The sequence below is a fragment of the Rhinatrema bivittatum genome, chromosome 2 (genome assembly GCF_901001135.1).
Source record: "Rhinatrema bivittatum chromosome 2, aRhiBiv1.1, whole genome shotgun sequence".
Lineage (NCBI taxonomy): Eukaryota > Metazoa > Chordata > Amphibia > Gymnophiona > Rhinatrematidae > Rhinatrema > Rhinatrema bivittatum.
The window spans coordinates 244694422-244712647 of NC_042616.1; the positions used below are offsets into that span (position 1 = coordinate 244694422).

Genomic DNA, 18226 nt, shown 5'->3' on the forward strand with positions numbered 1-18226 from the left:
AAATAAATAACTGATCTTATGGGCCCTGATTCAGCACTGGAGGTTTTGTCCTTCAGCTGGCAGGTAGTGGAAGAGTATTGGGTTTGCCTGAATATCTACTGCTGTAAGAGGGTTTATTCAAGGCTGACCAAAATATATTCAGCACGGGCAGGGAGAAAAAAAAAAGCAATTTGGGGTGCACAGGAGGCAGATTCATCATAAGCACTACATCTACCCGCTTATACAACATTTAATTGCTTCTTTGCAGACTCTACCTGAATCCGGCTCAGGGGCCTCCCTTCTCCCCATGTAATGCACATAATTTCCACTCCTCTTCATGGTGATCCAGCAGGGCTGTCTCTCCTTCTTGAGGTCCATATTCAAAAGCCATTTAGATGGATAACTCAAAAGTTATTCGTGAAAAGGCAAATGGCATATTCAGCCACTTATCCGGGATAACTTGTCCACTAAAAGGCCTCCTGAAGACTGGCCTCTTTCCTGCCATGGTGCTTTCTCAACCAGGCAAAGAGCAGCAGCACTTGATACCTACAATTTTATAATGGGTAGCACCGCTGTAAGGGAACTGTCTCAGATCTCAGTGAACTGACTAGTTATATATTTGCTCATTGAAAGCATCTGAACATGTTACGCTCTCAAAATCATCAGCATCCTTTATAAAAGGGGAAGGAAGAGGGTCATGCTATACTTTTCACTTGGTACAGCTAAGATGGATGTGCTCCTGAGTGACACTTAAATGGTGGTAGGAGTACATGTACTCTTTTATGCACGTTGCAGAAGCCACTGAATCACCTGTTACAGAATCTTTCCACTCTGGGCAGACTTAGAGGTGCACATGGCTGCGACTGAATCTAGGTGAATTTAGGGATGAGGAGAGGGGAAGGGGTGGGCAGATGGAGTAGGTGGATATTTAGAAGCAACGGGCTATGTATTGAGGGTCATAACGGGTTGTTATATCAAGATTCTAGACTAGGCTGGCTGAGTTCATATTTGTGGGAATATGTGACTTGGTTCTAATGTCATGACTACTTGAATATATATTTACTTTCTGTAATGGCTCAGATGACAGGGGAGGGGTTGGAACGGAAGAGAGGATAAAATCTGAAAATATGAGAGGTTTGTTCACTGTTACCATGTCTATTGCTTCATGTCAGGCATGTTTTGCTAATTTTTAAATAAACAGTTTCAAATTAGAGGTACAGATGGAAAAAGAGAGTATCTGACTTGATTCAGGCTGAATAGGGCTCTCATCTTCAAGCTCTATGAACCCTGACATCTCTTATAGCCTACTCTCACTGAATGTTTGTTGCGGTGAAAGTGATGACAGCTCTGCATTATTTGGCCATTGGCTCCTTCCAATATGGTATCAGTGCTATTTATTTTTTTATTTCCAGATCTGTTAACCACCTCTCTCATTAGGTTACAAAGCAGTATAGAAAACAAAAAATAAATATAATGTAAACAAATATTACTGAGCACATAAACAGTCAAAACTGTACCAAATCACACAACATAATTTTCAACAAAAATAAACATAAAACATAAGTGCAGATTAATAAACATAAAATACTGGATTCCATGCACACTTTAAACAGAAATAATCATTCTAAGTTTCTGACAATAAGCCAAGCTTTGCACAACTTTCTGAAAGTCAAAAAATCATCAATGAATCTAATAGATAAAGGTAGGATGAACATAAGAACATAAGAATTGCCATACTGGCTCAGATCAAGGTCCATCAAGCTCAGCATCCTGTCTTCAACAGTAGCCAGTCCAGGTCACAAGTACCTGGTGGATTCCATAAAGTAGTCTACCAGGCTAATAATATGTAATGGACTTTTCCACCAGGAACTTGTCCAAACCTCTTTTAAACCGCGCTAGTTGCCTTGATCACGTCCTCTGGCATCAGATTCCACAGCTTGGCAGTGTGCTGAGTGAAAAAGTAATTTGTGATTTGTTTTGAATCATGGCGTGTCCTCTTGTTTTAGTGTTATTTGAAAGAGCAAATAAGCATCCTTCATTTATCTGTTCTATCCCACTCATGATTTTATAAACTTTTATCATGTCCCCTCTCAGCCATTTCTTTTCCAAGATGAAAAGACCTAGCCTACATAGCTTCCCATTATAGGAAAGATGTTCTATCCCCTTTATTTTTGTCGCTTTCCTCTGCACCTTTTCTAGTTTCGCTATATCTTTCTTGAGATGTGGTGACCAGAATTGCACATAATACTCGAGTTACGGTCATACCATGGCTCAATTCAAAGGCAATATGATATTTTCTGTTTTATTATCCATTCCTTTTCAGATCATTCCTAACATTCTGTTTTCTTTTTGACCATTGTTGTGCAATGAGTCGAGGATTTCAATGTATTGTCCATAAGGACTCCGAAGTTCTTTTCCTGAGTAGGTAGTGGCTCACAATATAGATCCCAGCATTGTTACCTGTAATTGGCATTATTTTTCCCTATGTGCATTGTGTTGCACTTTTCCATATTAAATTTCATCTGCCATTTAGTTGCTAAATCTCCTAGTCTCACAAGGTCTTCTGCAAGACCTTGCAATCTGCTGCTGTTTTAACAAATTTAAATAATTTTGAGTCATCTGCAAATCTGATCATTCACTTGTCATTCCCTTTTCTAGATCATTGATGAATATGTTAAATAATAGAGGTCCCAGTACTGATCCCTGTGGTACTCCACTAATGGCCTTTCTCCGTTTGGAAAAACTGACCATTTAGTTGTTAGGATTTTGCCTGCTATGCAGCCTTATCTTAAGTTTATGACACCTCCCCACCAGCAGAGGCCATCAGTGTGCCTCACCACTAATCTTGTCAAGCTCTTCCTTACTGCTCTTGCCATGCCCAGCCTTACGTAAACAAGCCTTTCCTGTTTCTCCCTAGGCATGCGCGCACATTTCTATTTTTCTTTTAAAGGGACCGCAGCAGGAAAAGTCCTGTGGCCAATTCCTCGCCGCCTTTGCAAATATCTTCATGGTCATCCATGGTGTCTTCATCCTTCAACATCTTCCATCATCATGCATTTGTGATGATGGGCTTCATGTTCTGGTCTTCATGTACCTGCTCTCTTTGTTCTTTGACTGAGCTCCTTCATGTTGCTGTTGGAAAGGTGGACCCTTGAGCCGAGATGAGGTTGTCGCTACCACCAGGGGCAACCCCTGTTTGTTCTTGCCTTTGGGAGGCAGTGCTGGAGAAGAAGACCCAACTGGACCTTCACCTATACCAGCCCACGTTCCCTGCAGGTTGAACCCTTGGGTACCAGGGCTGGCAGAACTTAGGCGCGGGTCCCTCCAGGCGAGGAACCAGTAGGCGGGAACTGAAGCAGCGTTGGCCAGGCCAAGGGTTGAAGCAGGCAGCGGACGAGAGGAACTAGAACAGACCAGGGGTCAGGGCAGGCAGCAATCAGGCTGAGTCAATGAACCAGGCAGTAGGTCAGCGCAGGTGGAGGTCAAGCAGAGTCAGTGTACCAGGCAGAAGGTCAGGACAGGCGGAGATCAAGCAGAGTCAAGACAAAGCAGGGTCAGAGCTGAGAGATCAATCCGGAGGAAAGAGGGGCAAGGCTGGAACTGGAGACAAAGATCAGGAACACTGGAACTAGAAACGCAGAACTCACACTCTCAGGAAGAGCAGGACCCGTTGCTGAGGCGAGGTGGTAATGGCAAGGCAGGGTATATATACCCACCTTGTCTGACGTCATCTTCCAGGGCCACGGGGATATTTCCCGCCGCTGGCCCTTTAAATTACGCGATGTGGCATGCATGCACCTAGAGGGACCCACCAGGAGGTTCAGCGTTGACGGCGTCTGGGGCGTCACAAGAGCAGGCCACAGTCGGCGGTGGGGAGCGGCAACAGAGAGGGCTGGAACAGGCCTCCTGCCTGCCCAGGTGAGAGGACCTGGTTGCAGTCCCATGTTCCATGTTCCTGGTCTCTTGTCAGTGCCTTGTCCAAGTCTTAAGAATCTTCGCCTCGTCCAAGTCTTCGATCAAGTTCTGGATGTTCCATTCCTCGTTCCCAAGTCCTGCCCTTCAGTTCCTCTTTTGTTCTTCCTCCAGACATGCCAGTGTCGTTGTCCATGACCAGCGGCGGGTTGTGCAGGTCGCCTCCTGGCATAAGGCCTGTATCCAAGTCTGTCTTCACTGGGTAAAGTTCTCGGAGTTCATCCTTGTTTTAAAGTTCCAAGTTTCAAGTTCCAAGTTCCTAATCATGTTCCTAGTTCTTGTTTTGGGGAGCTTGTCCTGCCAGTGAATCTCCATGTTCCTCATTCCAAGGGATGTCCTGGCTCCTGTCCTCGTCCGAGTCTCAGTCCAGAGCCTATCTCATTCCCAGCGTGGTCTGCAACCAATCCATGGTGGGTTGTGTAGGGCGTGCAGTGGGACAGCGTGGTCTGTGACCAGCCCTCGGGCTGTGTAGGGTGTGCTGCGGTGCAGTGCCCATTGAAGCTGAACTCTAACCTGAACCTGAGCCTTCATCCATGTTCCTCATCTCCAGAGCCTTTGTCCATGTTCCACGTCTTGTGTCCTCAATCTTAGACTGTCCTGATGCTCCAAGTGGTCCAAAAGGGCTATCGAGTGGCCAGAAAACTACCCCAGAGACCAGCATTGTGTTGTTGGGTCTCGCTCTGTGTGTATATGTTCAGCAAAGATCTGAGTGAACTATGTTCCAAGTCCAAGCTATGTTCCAAGTCCAAGTAACATTCCAAGTCCAGGCTGTGCCTGTATATGCTCGCTTCCCACAGTGCGTACCTTGGAGCTCCATCCTGAGGTTATGCCGTGATCTAAGGGCTCACTTTCTCTCAAGCAAGTAACCACACTCTCCTGCACTCGCAACAGGTTGCGAAGGCTATGAGCTTGGTGAGCGCGTTCCTGTGTCAGGCCCATGTTTCTTGGACTTTTTGCATCTTGTTTCAAGTCAAGAATTCCACTCAAGTCTGTTTGCTTCTGAATTTTTTTTCTTTTGATGATGCGCAGGAGGCACCTGCATCCAAGATTCATTTTAAGTTCTTCAGTCAGTTTCTGGCTTTTCCCCTATGACCCACAGGAGGCACCTGCATTTGTTCCTGGGTTTCTTACAACCTGCAGTAGGTGCCTGCACCCAGGTTTCTCAAATTCTACAGCTCCTTCACACCTTCTGGTTCTCTCATTACTATGTTGCCTATGACCTGCAGGCGGCACCTACATCCAAGATCTTGTTTAAGTTCTTTAACTATGTTCCAGCTTCTGCTTTACACAGCATTGGTTCAAGATGCTGATAGTGTCTCAAGCCTTCAGCTATGTCATCGTCTAGGCCTACAACTTGTTTCAAGTCTTCTATTTGCTCCAGTGGTTCATCTCACAGTGTACATGCTGTTTTCCATATCTCAAACATCAATCAGTCCTGACCCAGATTCCAGCTCCTAGTTTTGGAGGACTTAAAACCAGTGGTGCCTTTGGGATTACTAGTTGCCTATTACTTGACCTATTGGACTTCAGCCCTAGAAGTCCTAGAATAGTGATTCCACCTTTTCATGACGCTGATATGGAGAGTTATCTCTAAATCTGCAAGAACTTCCACTACTGATACTCTCTAGTTGCCACCCTCAAGTACCATCCTCCTAGAGTTTTCTCTGAGTCAGCGTGACTTTTAATCCTGGTTGGAGGATTCTGATTCATCTCCCAGTTCTTAGATCCTGGCAGTTAGTGCTCTCTTCATTGTCAGTCAGTGTACTTAAATAACAGCATTTCCAGTTTGTCTTGAAGGGCTAACACTGTCCTTTCCCTGCATATCCCTCAAGTGGAACCCATCAGTACCAACCTTGGGACCTCATCATCAACAGCTGTTTTTTCTCCAGAAGAGTTTTGGGTTATAGCACCTTTATCCATGGATCTCACCAAGGGATGTTTCTGCCATCTTCTTGAGCTGTGTTTCACCTGCTTCTGCTTGGCAGCAGCCTCTTACTTAGGACCCTCCAAACTTCTTTTGAACTGCACCCAGTTCTACTATGGGGTATTGTGGATGGGAAAGGAGCAGAGAGCTTCTGTAGATGCCTGCCAAAATCCTACTCTGTCCTCCAGATCCATCGTGCCTTTAATCAGATGGTCCCGATCTCCAGTTATGAAGCCGTCCTTCTAACTAAGCTTCAGCAATGCCACATCTGCCATGCACATCTTGGAGATGACTATCGACTTTGAAGTTTTGAAACTTTGATATGGATTGCAAGAGAATGAGACAGTCCTTGTAAAGTAGAACCAAGTATCTGACTGGTCTCTAGAGTTGTTCCACATTTAATCTGCCGCTAAGAGGCAGGCAGCGGGTGTGGCAGCTTCCAGCCACAGGGAGAAACTGAGCCAGTGTCCACCATCAGGAAGGTGAGAGGCCATTCGCGGGCTTGTCCCATGGTGGCATCACAACAGGTATTAGTTGTTGACGTATATTGTTGAGATTGGATTAAGAATGATGTATGTTTAGTGACTGAGATACTTTACATTAATATAGACGAGAATGTTGGGAGTTTTTATGAGTGCGTGAAGGCTGGTATTTTTGCGGGTTTTCATTACGCATTAGTTATATGGGGATATTTTGAATGGTGGTTTAATTGTCAGTGTTTCATTTTGCCATAGGGATATCACCCCTCTGAGGAAGTCCAACAGGGTGAAATGAGGATCCCTTGTTGGGATTTTATAAGATATCCAAGATCACTAGATGTAGAGGAAGTACATCACTTTGGAAGCTTTTATTGTAAAAACTGGAAAGTGATTTACAAGTTTTATAATAAAAACATTTATTACGCACTGAAGTTGGATTTCAACTGATCAGAAGGGAAGAGAACAGTTAAATTTGAAAGGCATTATTGAGATAACTATATAACAAGGAGAAATTGTATATGTATGTATGTGGAGATGTATGAATGAATGGAGAATTGGCTAAACAAAGTGTTTCTCTTGGCAACGTCAGCCATCCTGAGAATTTTAAGACAGCCGGATGTGCCTTTGGTGGTCCAGTGGAAGAATAGTATACATAACATGTTGACCATGGAACTGCTGATAAGTCAGTATTCTCCATTCTTCTGTATTAAACAGCGGACTTTGGACATTTGGATATCATATATAATGTCCCTACCACACAGAGCTTGGAGTCATATATTGAATACTATTACTCATTAAGCCTGGTGATATTTTCTGTTGGTCCTATCTTCTCAGCAGCAGAGGGAGGGGGGAGGGGGATGGAATGGTGTGTGTCGGGGGGGGGGGGGGGGGAGCTTGGGAAATACATGGGTGAGTTTGTTTAACTTTCTTCACTGTGCACTTGTGATGCATATCAGAACAAAATGTGTACCATGTGTAATTTGATCGCATTTCATTTGTTAAGCATTATCAATAAGCAGATTCAACATAAAAGTGAAGGTGGGTTTATTGCAGTATTGTTACTTGAAATACGTTATGAAATGATTACAAAATATGTGATAATTGGGTTTTTGTATTAATTTTCATGCTTTATACAATAAATGTATTTATATAAAGAAATTGTATTTAAAGATTAATTGAAGCAATTAGATTAAAGATTGTTATTTTTAGGAAAAAAATGAATAATGAATATGATGCATGCTCATCTTATTTCATTAATGTTTGATTATTGAGGGTTACCGTGATGTGGTTTAGGTGAACAATAGAGAACTATGGATGTATTTTACAGTTTTTCTGACCAGTCTGCCAGTGATATTATTTCTGGTTTACGACTATTTGATACATCTCCTAAAACAGGTTCTGGGGGAGATTGGAATGATAAGTTAAATCTAAAAAGAAGTTAATCAGAAGCGGATTCCAAGAGGGTTAAGAATTTCGAAGGAACCATTTTGTTTGTTAATAATGAAGGTTTTGTGTAGCAATGGAATGCAGTGTTGAGTAAATATGCTTAGGAATTAATGTTGCTAATAATATCTGCAACTAAGGAACAAATTATAGTGACCAAAGCAGAGACAGAGAGTGAGAAGTTTGCCATACAAAATTCCTTTTCAAAAGCAGTATATGAGGATCAATTAGCAGAAATACAGAAACAACTGGATACATTTAAGTCCGAAACTAGAAAAATGAATTGGAATACATTTTACAGAGATGAAAAGGATTATTTATCTGTGTATATTTATCCATGCATGCAGAAAAGCAGAAGGAATAATTTTAAGAAAAAAGGAGATTTTTCCTTATTTGACGATTCATCTGATGAGGAAATTGCGCGTTCATGTGGGGGTTCAATTTTTAAAAAAAATGTCTTTTGACCCACTCCCTAGGGAAAGTTTTTTTGATGGAGTTGGGTACAATAGGAAGGAGAAGGGTCAGTTTCTAAGTTCCCACAATAAACAAATTGGTGGGGAACGGGGACAGCAATTTCTCCCCAGGATGCAATACAGTTGACACAAATGACATTGGATCCCCTAATTGGGGCAATTAATGGAATCCAAAGTAATAGCGATCATTCTGTCTTTAATCTTGCTTCAACTAAACTTTTCAGGGAGTCGTTGTCATTGTTATATAAAGGCATGTCCTTTATTCCTACTATGAATCATGATGCATTTTCTACTAATGTAGAACTACAAAATCTCTTTAGAAGAATAAGACTGGCGGATATTTTTGGCCCCAATCAAGAGAGTGCAGATAAGCCCACGTTGTATAGATCTTCAGCATGGATGCAGAGTGAACCCTCAAATCCTCTGATTAGAGCATTTGAGTCACTGGTATTGCAGGTCCTGAATAGTGTGGCAGCTGAGAAAGAGTTCGTCAAATTTAATTTACCAAGGAGTGAATTTCGAGCTATTAAACAATTATGTGAAGATACATCTTTAGTGGTACAACTGGCCAACAAAGGTTGGGGGGTAGTGGTACTTGAGGAGCAAATGTATAGCCAGGAGGCCATTCAACAACTGATCCTACGCATAATCTTAAAATTCAGATTAAAGAAATATTAGATAACGCTCCAAGCTCCAAGATGATTTCTGTTAAAGAATATTGTTTTCTGTTTGAACTACATCCTACAATTCCGTACTTTTATACAGTATCAAAAATTCATAAGTCTTTAACAGCCCCACCAGGTAGGCTGATTGTATCTGGTATAAGTTCCGTATTTGAACCATTGGCTAAGTACATAGATTGTTTACTGCGGCTGCAGGTCCATCTTAAGGGAGAGACTCAACTAATTTCATTAATGCTATAGACACACTATCTGGCTTTGACTCCACATGAATGCTTGTCACTGCAGACATTACGTCTCCTTATACTAATATCCCGCAAGAAGGGGCACTTTAGATAGTTCACCAAACTGATTTGGACATTCCTGCATCTCACAGTCAGGTAAGCGATAGAAACTATCACGCAGGGTTATTTTACTTTTGAGTCTTTTTTTTAATCATCAAATAAAAGGTATCCAGATTGGACCCCCCCCTTGCACCTTTTTATGTTTCTGCCTCTGAGAGCTAATTTATACATTCATCGGGTTATTTTTCTCAAATTGTATTTTGGAAGGGATACATTGATGACTTGTTTCTTTTCTGGTCAGGTGATTTTGAGGAAAGCGCAGTTGCTTACCTGTAATAGGTGTTCTCCTAGGACAGCAGGATGTTAGTTCTCACATGTGGGTGACATCATGCGATGGAGCCCGGCATGGAAAACTTTTACTGGCAGACTGAGCATGCCAAACCTGCTGCTATCTGCGCATCCACACAAGGTCCCCCTTCAGTCTTGTAACATAGCAAAATATACGAGCGACAAAAATAACATAACAAACCGTAGGTGAACCCAACTTTGTTGTGAGGCGGGCAGGATTCCTGAAGACTAACATCCTGCTGTCCTAGGAGAACACCTGTTACAGGTAAGCAACTGCACTTTCTCCTAGGACAAGCAGGATGGTAGTCCTCACATGTGGGTGATTATGTGAGGTAGTCCTCACATGTGAGAGCTCCAGACTGCCCCATGTGATCAGATGGACCCATAGGAGCCAAACAAGGTGCCAACGAGCACAACACAACTGCAGTGCTGTGGGAAAACAGGGGCAGTCTAGTCCCACAGAGAGCACGATGAAAACAGTTGGGTTCAGGACTGGAATAGATTGTGGAGGACAGACTGGCCAAAAGCGCTGCCCTGGCGACTATCCCTGTCGAGACAGTAGTGAACCGCGAAAGTATGGAGAGAACTCCAGGTTGTGGCCCTGCAGATTTCGACGACAGGGACTGCATGCAGATGAGCCACTAACACCACCATAGCCCACACAGAATGAGCCTTCATCCTGTCAGTCAGCCGGAGGCCTGCCTGCTCGTAGCAGAAGGCAATGCAATCCACTAGCCAGTTGGATAGGGTCTGCTCCCCACTGCTGCTCCCAGCCTATTGGTGTCAAAAGACACGAAGAGCTGGGTAGACTGCCTATGGCATGCTGTACGATCCAAATAGAAAGCGAGCGCCCACTTGCAGTCCAGGGTATGGAGAGCACGTTCCCCCGGGTGAAAATAAGGCTGTGAGAAGAACGTAGGAAGGAAGATTGACTGGTTGATGTGAAAGGTAGTCACCACCTTCGGCGGAAATTTTGGATGCGTGCGCAGCACCACACAATCATGGAAGAATTTCATGTAGGAAGCGTACGCGACCACGGCCTGGATCTCACTGACCCTGCGAGCGGAAGTGATCTGCACCAGGAACATAACTTTCCAGCAGGCCGATACAGTACAGTGCGCACCAAATAGCAGATATCCTTGCTTTATTATTTTTCTCATGCCTAAGTATTAATTTGAGTGAGTACAGTATATCTTATGTATGAATATTCTATTAATCATAACTGGAATACCCAATCCATGATCCATATAGAGTATATTATTTAATCATGTAACCGAAAATTTATTGGCACCTACTAGTTAAGTTATAAACCAAACCAAACTTATTTATGTACCGAAGGGAGATCCAAGATGGCCGACGGGTCCGGACGTGGGTAACCAGGGCTCCGAGGACTAGCGTTTATTTTCGAGTAAAATGCCTCATACCGGCAGGAAAAGACGTGCAAAAGAGAGAGAAAGTCAGTCTGAACTTCTTGAGGGCCGGATTCAAGGACCTATGGACTCCCACGTAATACGGGAGCAGAAGCCGGAGGACAGCTCGCAGCGAGGAGAGCGGGTGGAAGAGGAAACCGCCTCCTCACATGAGCTTCAGACAACTTTATCCCCGGTATCGCGGATGCCCCCAGGAAACCCTACAGCACTGTGAGGAGCAAACGGGAAGGAACCTGACCATGAAAGTGTGAATGAAACCGCCGGAGAATCGTGGCTGTGCGATGAAGGCGGTGGGGAGGAACAGCAGAGGCCACACTTCATGGAAGAGACCGGCCTGGGAGACGCTGCAGGCTGTACGATACAGCCTCCAACAGAAAGGAAAGTACTTTTAATATTACCTAAAAAGAAAGAATTGATCAAACCAGAAGCTTTCTCTTTAGAGAAGATATGGGAAGCAATACAAACGGTTAATGATAATTTATTCAATCAGATAAATCCCTTGATGTCTATGTTAAATAATACCACGGAGAGAATGGGGAAACTGGAGGAAGATATGAACAAACAAATGGCAAGATGTGAAAAGGTTGAGAATGAAGTGAAAGAAATGAGAAATCTTCAAACTAATGTTATAAAAGAAAATTCCATACTAATGAATCGCTTAGAAAACATGGAGAATCAAATAAAAGGGAGAAATTTGCGTTTAATAAATTTTCCTAGAGATTCTATGGTGACCCCACGAGATATGTGGAGGCAATATTTGATTCAGGCATTAAAAATCTCAGAGGAATTGATACCACCTATATCTAAGCTGTACTATATACCAGCCTTTAAAAAAACAGAGAAGGAAGGAGAAAAAGATTTCCAATTGTTAACTCCTGTGAATATAACTGAAACTCCAGCTCTGGAAGTAACAAATTTGTTAGAAACGACGCAGAGAGAACAAGTGAAGCCTGCCACTTTAATTGTGACATTTCTGTTTGAATCAGATCGTGATTGGATTTTGAGACTATATTTTCGTAATAGAACTGAGTCTTTTCTTGGTTTAAATGTTGGAATATTTCCAGACTTGGCGAGAAGCACCCAGTTAAGAAGAAAATTATTTTTGAAATTGAGACCTCAAGTACAAAAAATGGGAGCTATATACATTCTCAAATATCCGTGTAAATGTTACATAAAATATAAAAATGTTTCCTATATATTTTTTCAACTTGAGCAACTGGAGAATTTCTTTAAAAAGTTCTCATTAGATATAATAACGTCCTCTCCTGTGTTGGAAGGCTAAGTACTATAAGCCTGCAGCTGGATCTGTAATTATTAGTAATCTCCTGTATAGGACCCGTCAATTTCTTAATTGCAGATTTATATACTTGAGGTAGAGAAATGGATCTCTCCCTGGTGACGAGGACTTTAAAGCAGATGGAGTAGAAAGATGTTATTGTGATATGGCTGTAAAATGATGTTTTGTTGGTACTGCTCTCTACACAAGATTGTTTTCTTGATGTATTTTGGAAAATTCAAAAATAACAAAAAACAAAAAACAAAACTTATTTATGTACCTTTCTGTAAACCGTTGTGATGGTATACCACTAAACACCGGTATACAAAAATGTTTAAATAAATAAATAAAGATGATAATATTCTAAAGAAGCCAGAGACTTTCTATATTGGGAAGGTCTGGAAGAAGGTTCGGCTACACATGAATCAAGTGCTATCACTAGGTAAGCGGATCACCATTAAGCCCTGGGAATTACCAACCAGATTAGGTTAGTGAACGGGTGGAGGACCCATTCAAATCCAGTCCCTCCATCTGAGGGGCCTGGCAATGACTGTCCCCCTGAGAGGCTTTATAGCAGCTCACTCCTGAGAGTCTGGGGGCAGTCTTGTACAATTTCTGGAGACTTAGGGAGGTGGAAGGTGCTTACCTTTTGTTGTATTTTCAGGCCCAGTCGGAGGGAACAGGCTAACCCAGCCTGGGAATCCTGATCAGGGTCGGGAGGGTGGTCCTACCAGTCTACCAGTCTAATCTCTAGCTGGTTTGGATATCCCTCTGGGTTGTTTTGGGGATTTTGACCTTTCCTTGGTAGAAGCCTTCCTGGACACCTGGGCCTTTCCTGGATTTAGGGAATGGGGAACCCTGTGTTTGGGATGCCCAAGGGATAGGGAAGACCTGCCCATCCGAGGTGGTGACCCACTGCAAGGGATAACTCTGGTGTTATCTTTGGTTAAGGGAAAAGAGCATTAAGTTAGACATCCAGGGGGAAGATGGTTGGCTATCCTTTCCTACCTGCAGTGGAGCAGGGTAGAAAAACCTGCTTCTGGGGATCCCCCATTGGGGTCCTGAGAAGAGTCAGAGATTGAAATAAATCTGAAGAAGTGGAAGAGACTGGTAACCATGAGTAACAGAACTGTAAGGATTCTAGAGGACACCCATCAGGAGTTTTCAGCCCCGGGGGAGAGAGAAAAGTTTACTCTCTGTGCGAGGACAGGATTTTTGGCCATTCATGGAAGGGGTTTTCCTGACCAGTTTAAAGATTACCCTGCCCATTGAGACCTGCATTTCACCTAATCCAGAAGGGTGGTAGGATCCCTTGCTTGTTGAAAGATTCCTGCACAGATAGAGGTGAATACTGTTCTCAAGAGAAGAGAGACTGTGGTGCTGGAAACATATTTACAGTGCCATCTGCAACTATTTCATTCAGTAAACTTAAGTTTGGACCCTAATCCAGTGCGTCCAGTGAATTCATTTGGCATGCAGCACTCACAGAGAAGTGAGCCCTCTCCCAGGGATACATATAAGAATGCCAGCCACCCTTGCACTGGGCCCTGAAAGGACACCTTACCCCCCTCCCCCCAAGCAAAATGAGCCACACCCTGGGGAAGGGGCAACAGAGAAGAGTTAGTCATGGTTCCTGCCCCAAAGAACTTATAAATACCTTTTATGGCCCCAGCCGTGCAGGACATTTATGCTGGAGTGGGGTTACAACTAGATTATACACAATGCAGAAGAGGTCCAGAAGAGTACCAGGGGTGTTGGGTCATCATAGTACAGGGGAAAAATACACACAGAGACAAGATGTCACTCAAAAAAATATCAGGGAAATAATACAAAATCTGAGTGAAAGGCTGGACAGTCAGCCTGTGTCACAGAGAGTCTACACTTCTGAAAATGTTTTTACAAATTTTCACTTCCAATTGTGCTGCCAGTTGTGGCCTGCTTCATCAAGGTTTTTCCCCCATAGATATAGAATGAGAGAGAAGGCTTAGTGAATCAGGCCATTACAGTTCTAAAATTATTGGGGGGGGGGGGGGGGGGGGGGGGGAAGGGGGCTGGAAAGGGAGACGAGAGGGGACTTTTACAAATTATGGTTAATGCTGTGAAAATTCCCAAGGTCTTGTTACAGTTCTTGAGGCTGTCCCCGTCCTAGGCTTCTGCTGATGTAACAAATAAGACTGAAATAATGCAGTTTATGTCAGAGCCCATAGATGGCGCTGACCAAACTGTATGGACTACCATCCCTTCTCCTTTGCTGCGGCTCTTCTTTCTGAGTTCTCTCACCCACCTGCTCCACAAATTAACTGGTCAGCCTTTCAACAGCGTTTGCAATTGCTGAGAAAGTTAATTGGATTTGAGATCCATGGGTGAGTGAATGAAAACCTTGCATAATGTAAACACTAAATCATTTCCTTCGTCCCCCTAAAACATAGCAAGGGGATTTTTTTTTTTGTATGTACAATATAAGTGAGCCTTTTGCAGATGGGTCCAAAAATATCTAGCATGAAAAATGAAAAATTCAGGAAGGAATATGTGTATCTGGAATATTTACCTGTGGTCCGCGAGCACCCTGAGGTCCACGATGGCCTTCCTGTCCAAGGCATTTGCAAACCACCTGGCAGCATTCTCGTTCTGCAATGGTATCCTGCAAAATTATTGCTAGAGAATGAAAAACTATTATTTCTATTGAGACGTTTGGATTTATTAAGCAGCGCTTTAGAAACAAACAAAATACTTCAATGGACTTACAAGGTCTCTGAGTAAAATGCTGGGAAGATCTTGCATTTTAATACTGAGGGGTTGTTTGTAACCAAATCCTCTGCCAAATTCAATCTCTTGCAGTTCGGTGATTTTGTGAACGCCTTCCAAGGCTACCAGCAAAAGTGCATGAAGTCCTTGGAAACAAAATCAGAATTGTCAAAAGTCATATTGACTTAGATAATGGCACCCATCAAACACAAAAATTATAATCAGTATTCTTCAGCAAATGTAATAGTGTGGGCAGTCAGCTGGCTGTAAAAAGCACACCAAAATTACAAATGTACATCACTGAGTATAAGTATAGTTTAGCATAGGTTGGTTTTTTTTTTAAAGTAGATACCATATTATAGTGTCCTTACCTTTAACTACTTAATGTCAGCAGCTGCTCCTGTGTGGATATTTTCTGTTGGATTATTGCGATTTTTTCACTTTCAATCAGAACTGGTGCTGAGATCTTGGCACCATCAACTTACACGTGAAAGTACCTTAGGATTTTTACCCCCAATTTTTATAAGTCCCCTAATGTATCTAGTGTGGTCACTGCAGTGACAGTCCTCAGCTAGTGCCATGCACTACATGCTTCTTCTGGAACCCTGCAATCATGTGTCTGGAATCTGGCCATTGGATGTCACCATTGTGAGTTGACTAGGACTTCCTCCACTGGAGACTGTGACTACTGCCTCCATAGCAACCCCAAGCCCCATCTGATCCAGGGGCAGAAGATGTTCCATACTGAATCAGAACAAACATCCATGAAGCCCAGCATCCTGTGTCAGCAGCCAATCTGGGTCACAAATACTCAACAGATCTCAAAGAGTAGATCCATTCCTTGCTGCTAGCTCCTAAGAATAAGTGGTGGCTTTCCCAAGTCTACCTAGCTAATAACTGTTTCTGGATTTTTCCTCCAAGAATTTGTCCAAACCCCTTGGGAATCAAACTTGAACTGCGGGCCTTCCTCATGGCAGTACACAGTACTGTCAGTGAGCTACCGGGCTGGCCATGACCGCAGACTTTTATGTTCAAGACCTTGCCAAATATGGAAAACAGGCCCTGTTTACAGGAGAAAGATTATAGTGGAAGGGTAATGCCAGGTAATAGTTGTGAATACTGTACAAACTTTACACTGGATACAGACATACAAACGATATATATGTGGCAAACTCCCCCAGTTTTGCCACCAGATGTCACTGTCCCTGTATAGAACACAATAATAAGGAGCCATCCATCCCCCTCAGTCCCTCCCACCTGGAGAGCTGTGGTTGGATGGCTCAATACTAAGCCTCTGAACAATGAGGATGTTTAGGTTTTACTCTCTGGTGAGGCCCCCAGCCTCACCCTGAAGTTTCAGTTTGAAGTGAATTCTTATCATGCACTCCCTGCCAGAGGGTACTTCTTATACTAATTTACAGAGAGACATTTTTATGCCAGATTTCCCTATTGGGGTAAATATGCTCTCACCCAGAGGACCAAAGACCTGTGAGTCCACCCCAAACCCTAGGTGGGCAAGCACCAGTGATGGATCCTGCTGCGAGAGACAGTGAGGGCAGAAGATGTAGCCAGTTTTAACTTTAGAAGTATTTTTTGGACTTGAACAGAGTGGGGAGGTTTTTGATTTTCTCTCCCCACTGAGATTGCAGTGCTGAAGTAGCCTGATCCCATTTGGCTTTTCAGCGTGAGAAGTCCCCCCAAAATATCAACTAAGGATGAAAGAACAAGATCGGGAGACCCCAATTGGATCTCCAACCATGGGACCAAGATGGCCTGGGTGTCCAAGGAGAAGATGGCTTAAGGTAGGACTTTTGCTGTGAAGTTGGGGACCCCCTTCACTAGAATTCCTAGATAGCCGCTAGGTGAGCTTTGCGCAGTAAATATTACCATGGGGTTCTACCCAAATGCCTGAATAAAAGGTCACCTATCTACATAGAGATACACTTGTACCAGCAGACAGATGTAACTTCAACGTTATTGACAAATGGACTTTCATTTATGATTACCAATCAATAAACTTTTATTTTAATACCCGGAATTTTGTCCTGTCTGATTTATCATAGCCTCTCACCTCATGGGAAGCATCTACATTATTTAAATGCACTGCGTAGCAAAACACCATGGTCCGGGCCACAAGGAAGAGCTTATCCCCATAAAAAGAATCCCCCTAGGATTAAGAGTGAAGCATGGGGAGTAAATATACTAGCCAGAGCAGCCCCTGAAGAGAAATAAATGTTTGTATGCCCTTGGGACATAAACCCCCCCCCCCCCAGTAAGGGTAACATATATAATGGTCATTTTGAGGAAGCTTCTGGGCTAATGTTGTCATTGGGTTTTATATTTTCCACCTTGACACAACTGACGGGATATATAAAATAATGGATAGGATTTGGTGGGTTCTTCAAAACTGTCATGCAGGTGGTGAACTGGACCAGTATAATGACAACATGAATATCTATTAACCACTCTCTTCTACCTCCCTGAATAGGAAGGACTCACTTCAACTCCACATGCCTCACCCCAAGGCTGGCTCAATAAAGGTAAGTGACACTATGTTTCAAATATCCAGTGAATTTCATTTTTCTGGATGAATCAGCCAGAAATTATTTACATGGATATGAAACAGGTTACACAGTCAATAACTGAATAAACTCAAGAGACTTATGGGCTTCCACAGTCAGAACTATGCAAATAAATCACAAAATTCTGGGAGCATAATAATTACATTATTTTATCTTTATCCCTATATCCACATAACTACTTTTACTATGGACCAAACTCATGGTTAGCTTCAACTCCTCTTAGACCTACTCAAATCCTTAGCCTTTGGTTTGTCAATATACCCATATGAAAATTCACATCCAAAAGGGACCAAATGCACCTTCATCTTACAAGAGCTACTCACTCATCTGCTGATCATAGACCTTCACTCCAGATTCCACACCACCTATCTTTCCATGCAGGTTCCCTAGACCACTGCACTCAAGGTTCACTCTGGGACACTCCTCATCTCAGTCTCACCTCAACTCCTGAACCATTACCTCAGAGGGTGGCATGATCTCTTCTTTTTTTCACCTCTTGGTTAGTTCTCCTTCTGATTAGTTCCTTGAGAAGAGGAAAAAACCTACTTCATGGCCATGTGCCTTTCCCCTTGAGAAGAACCACCCCTTCTGGACCCCACAGCCCTGTCAGT

General features: G+C 43.1%; 1 protein-coding gene across 1 annotated transcript in view; it reads right to left on the reverse strand.

The window, feature by feature from the left end:
- Nucleotides 1-18226, reverse strand: part of COL6A6 (collagen type VI alpha 6 chain) — a 339806-nt gene that overhangs the window by 125692 nt on the left and 195888 nt on the right. The window contains 2 exon segments of the mRNA XM_029589350.1: nucleotides 14837-14929; nucleotides 15034-15179. Of these exon segments, the coding sequence (XP_029445210.1) occupies nucleotides 14837-14929; nucleotides 15034-15179 (239 nt within the window).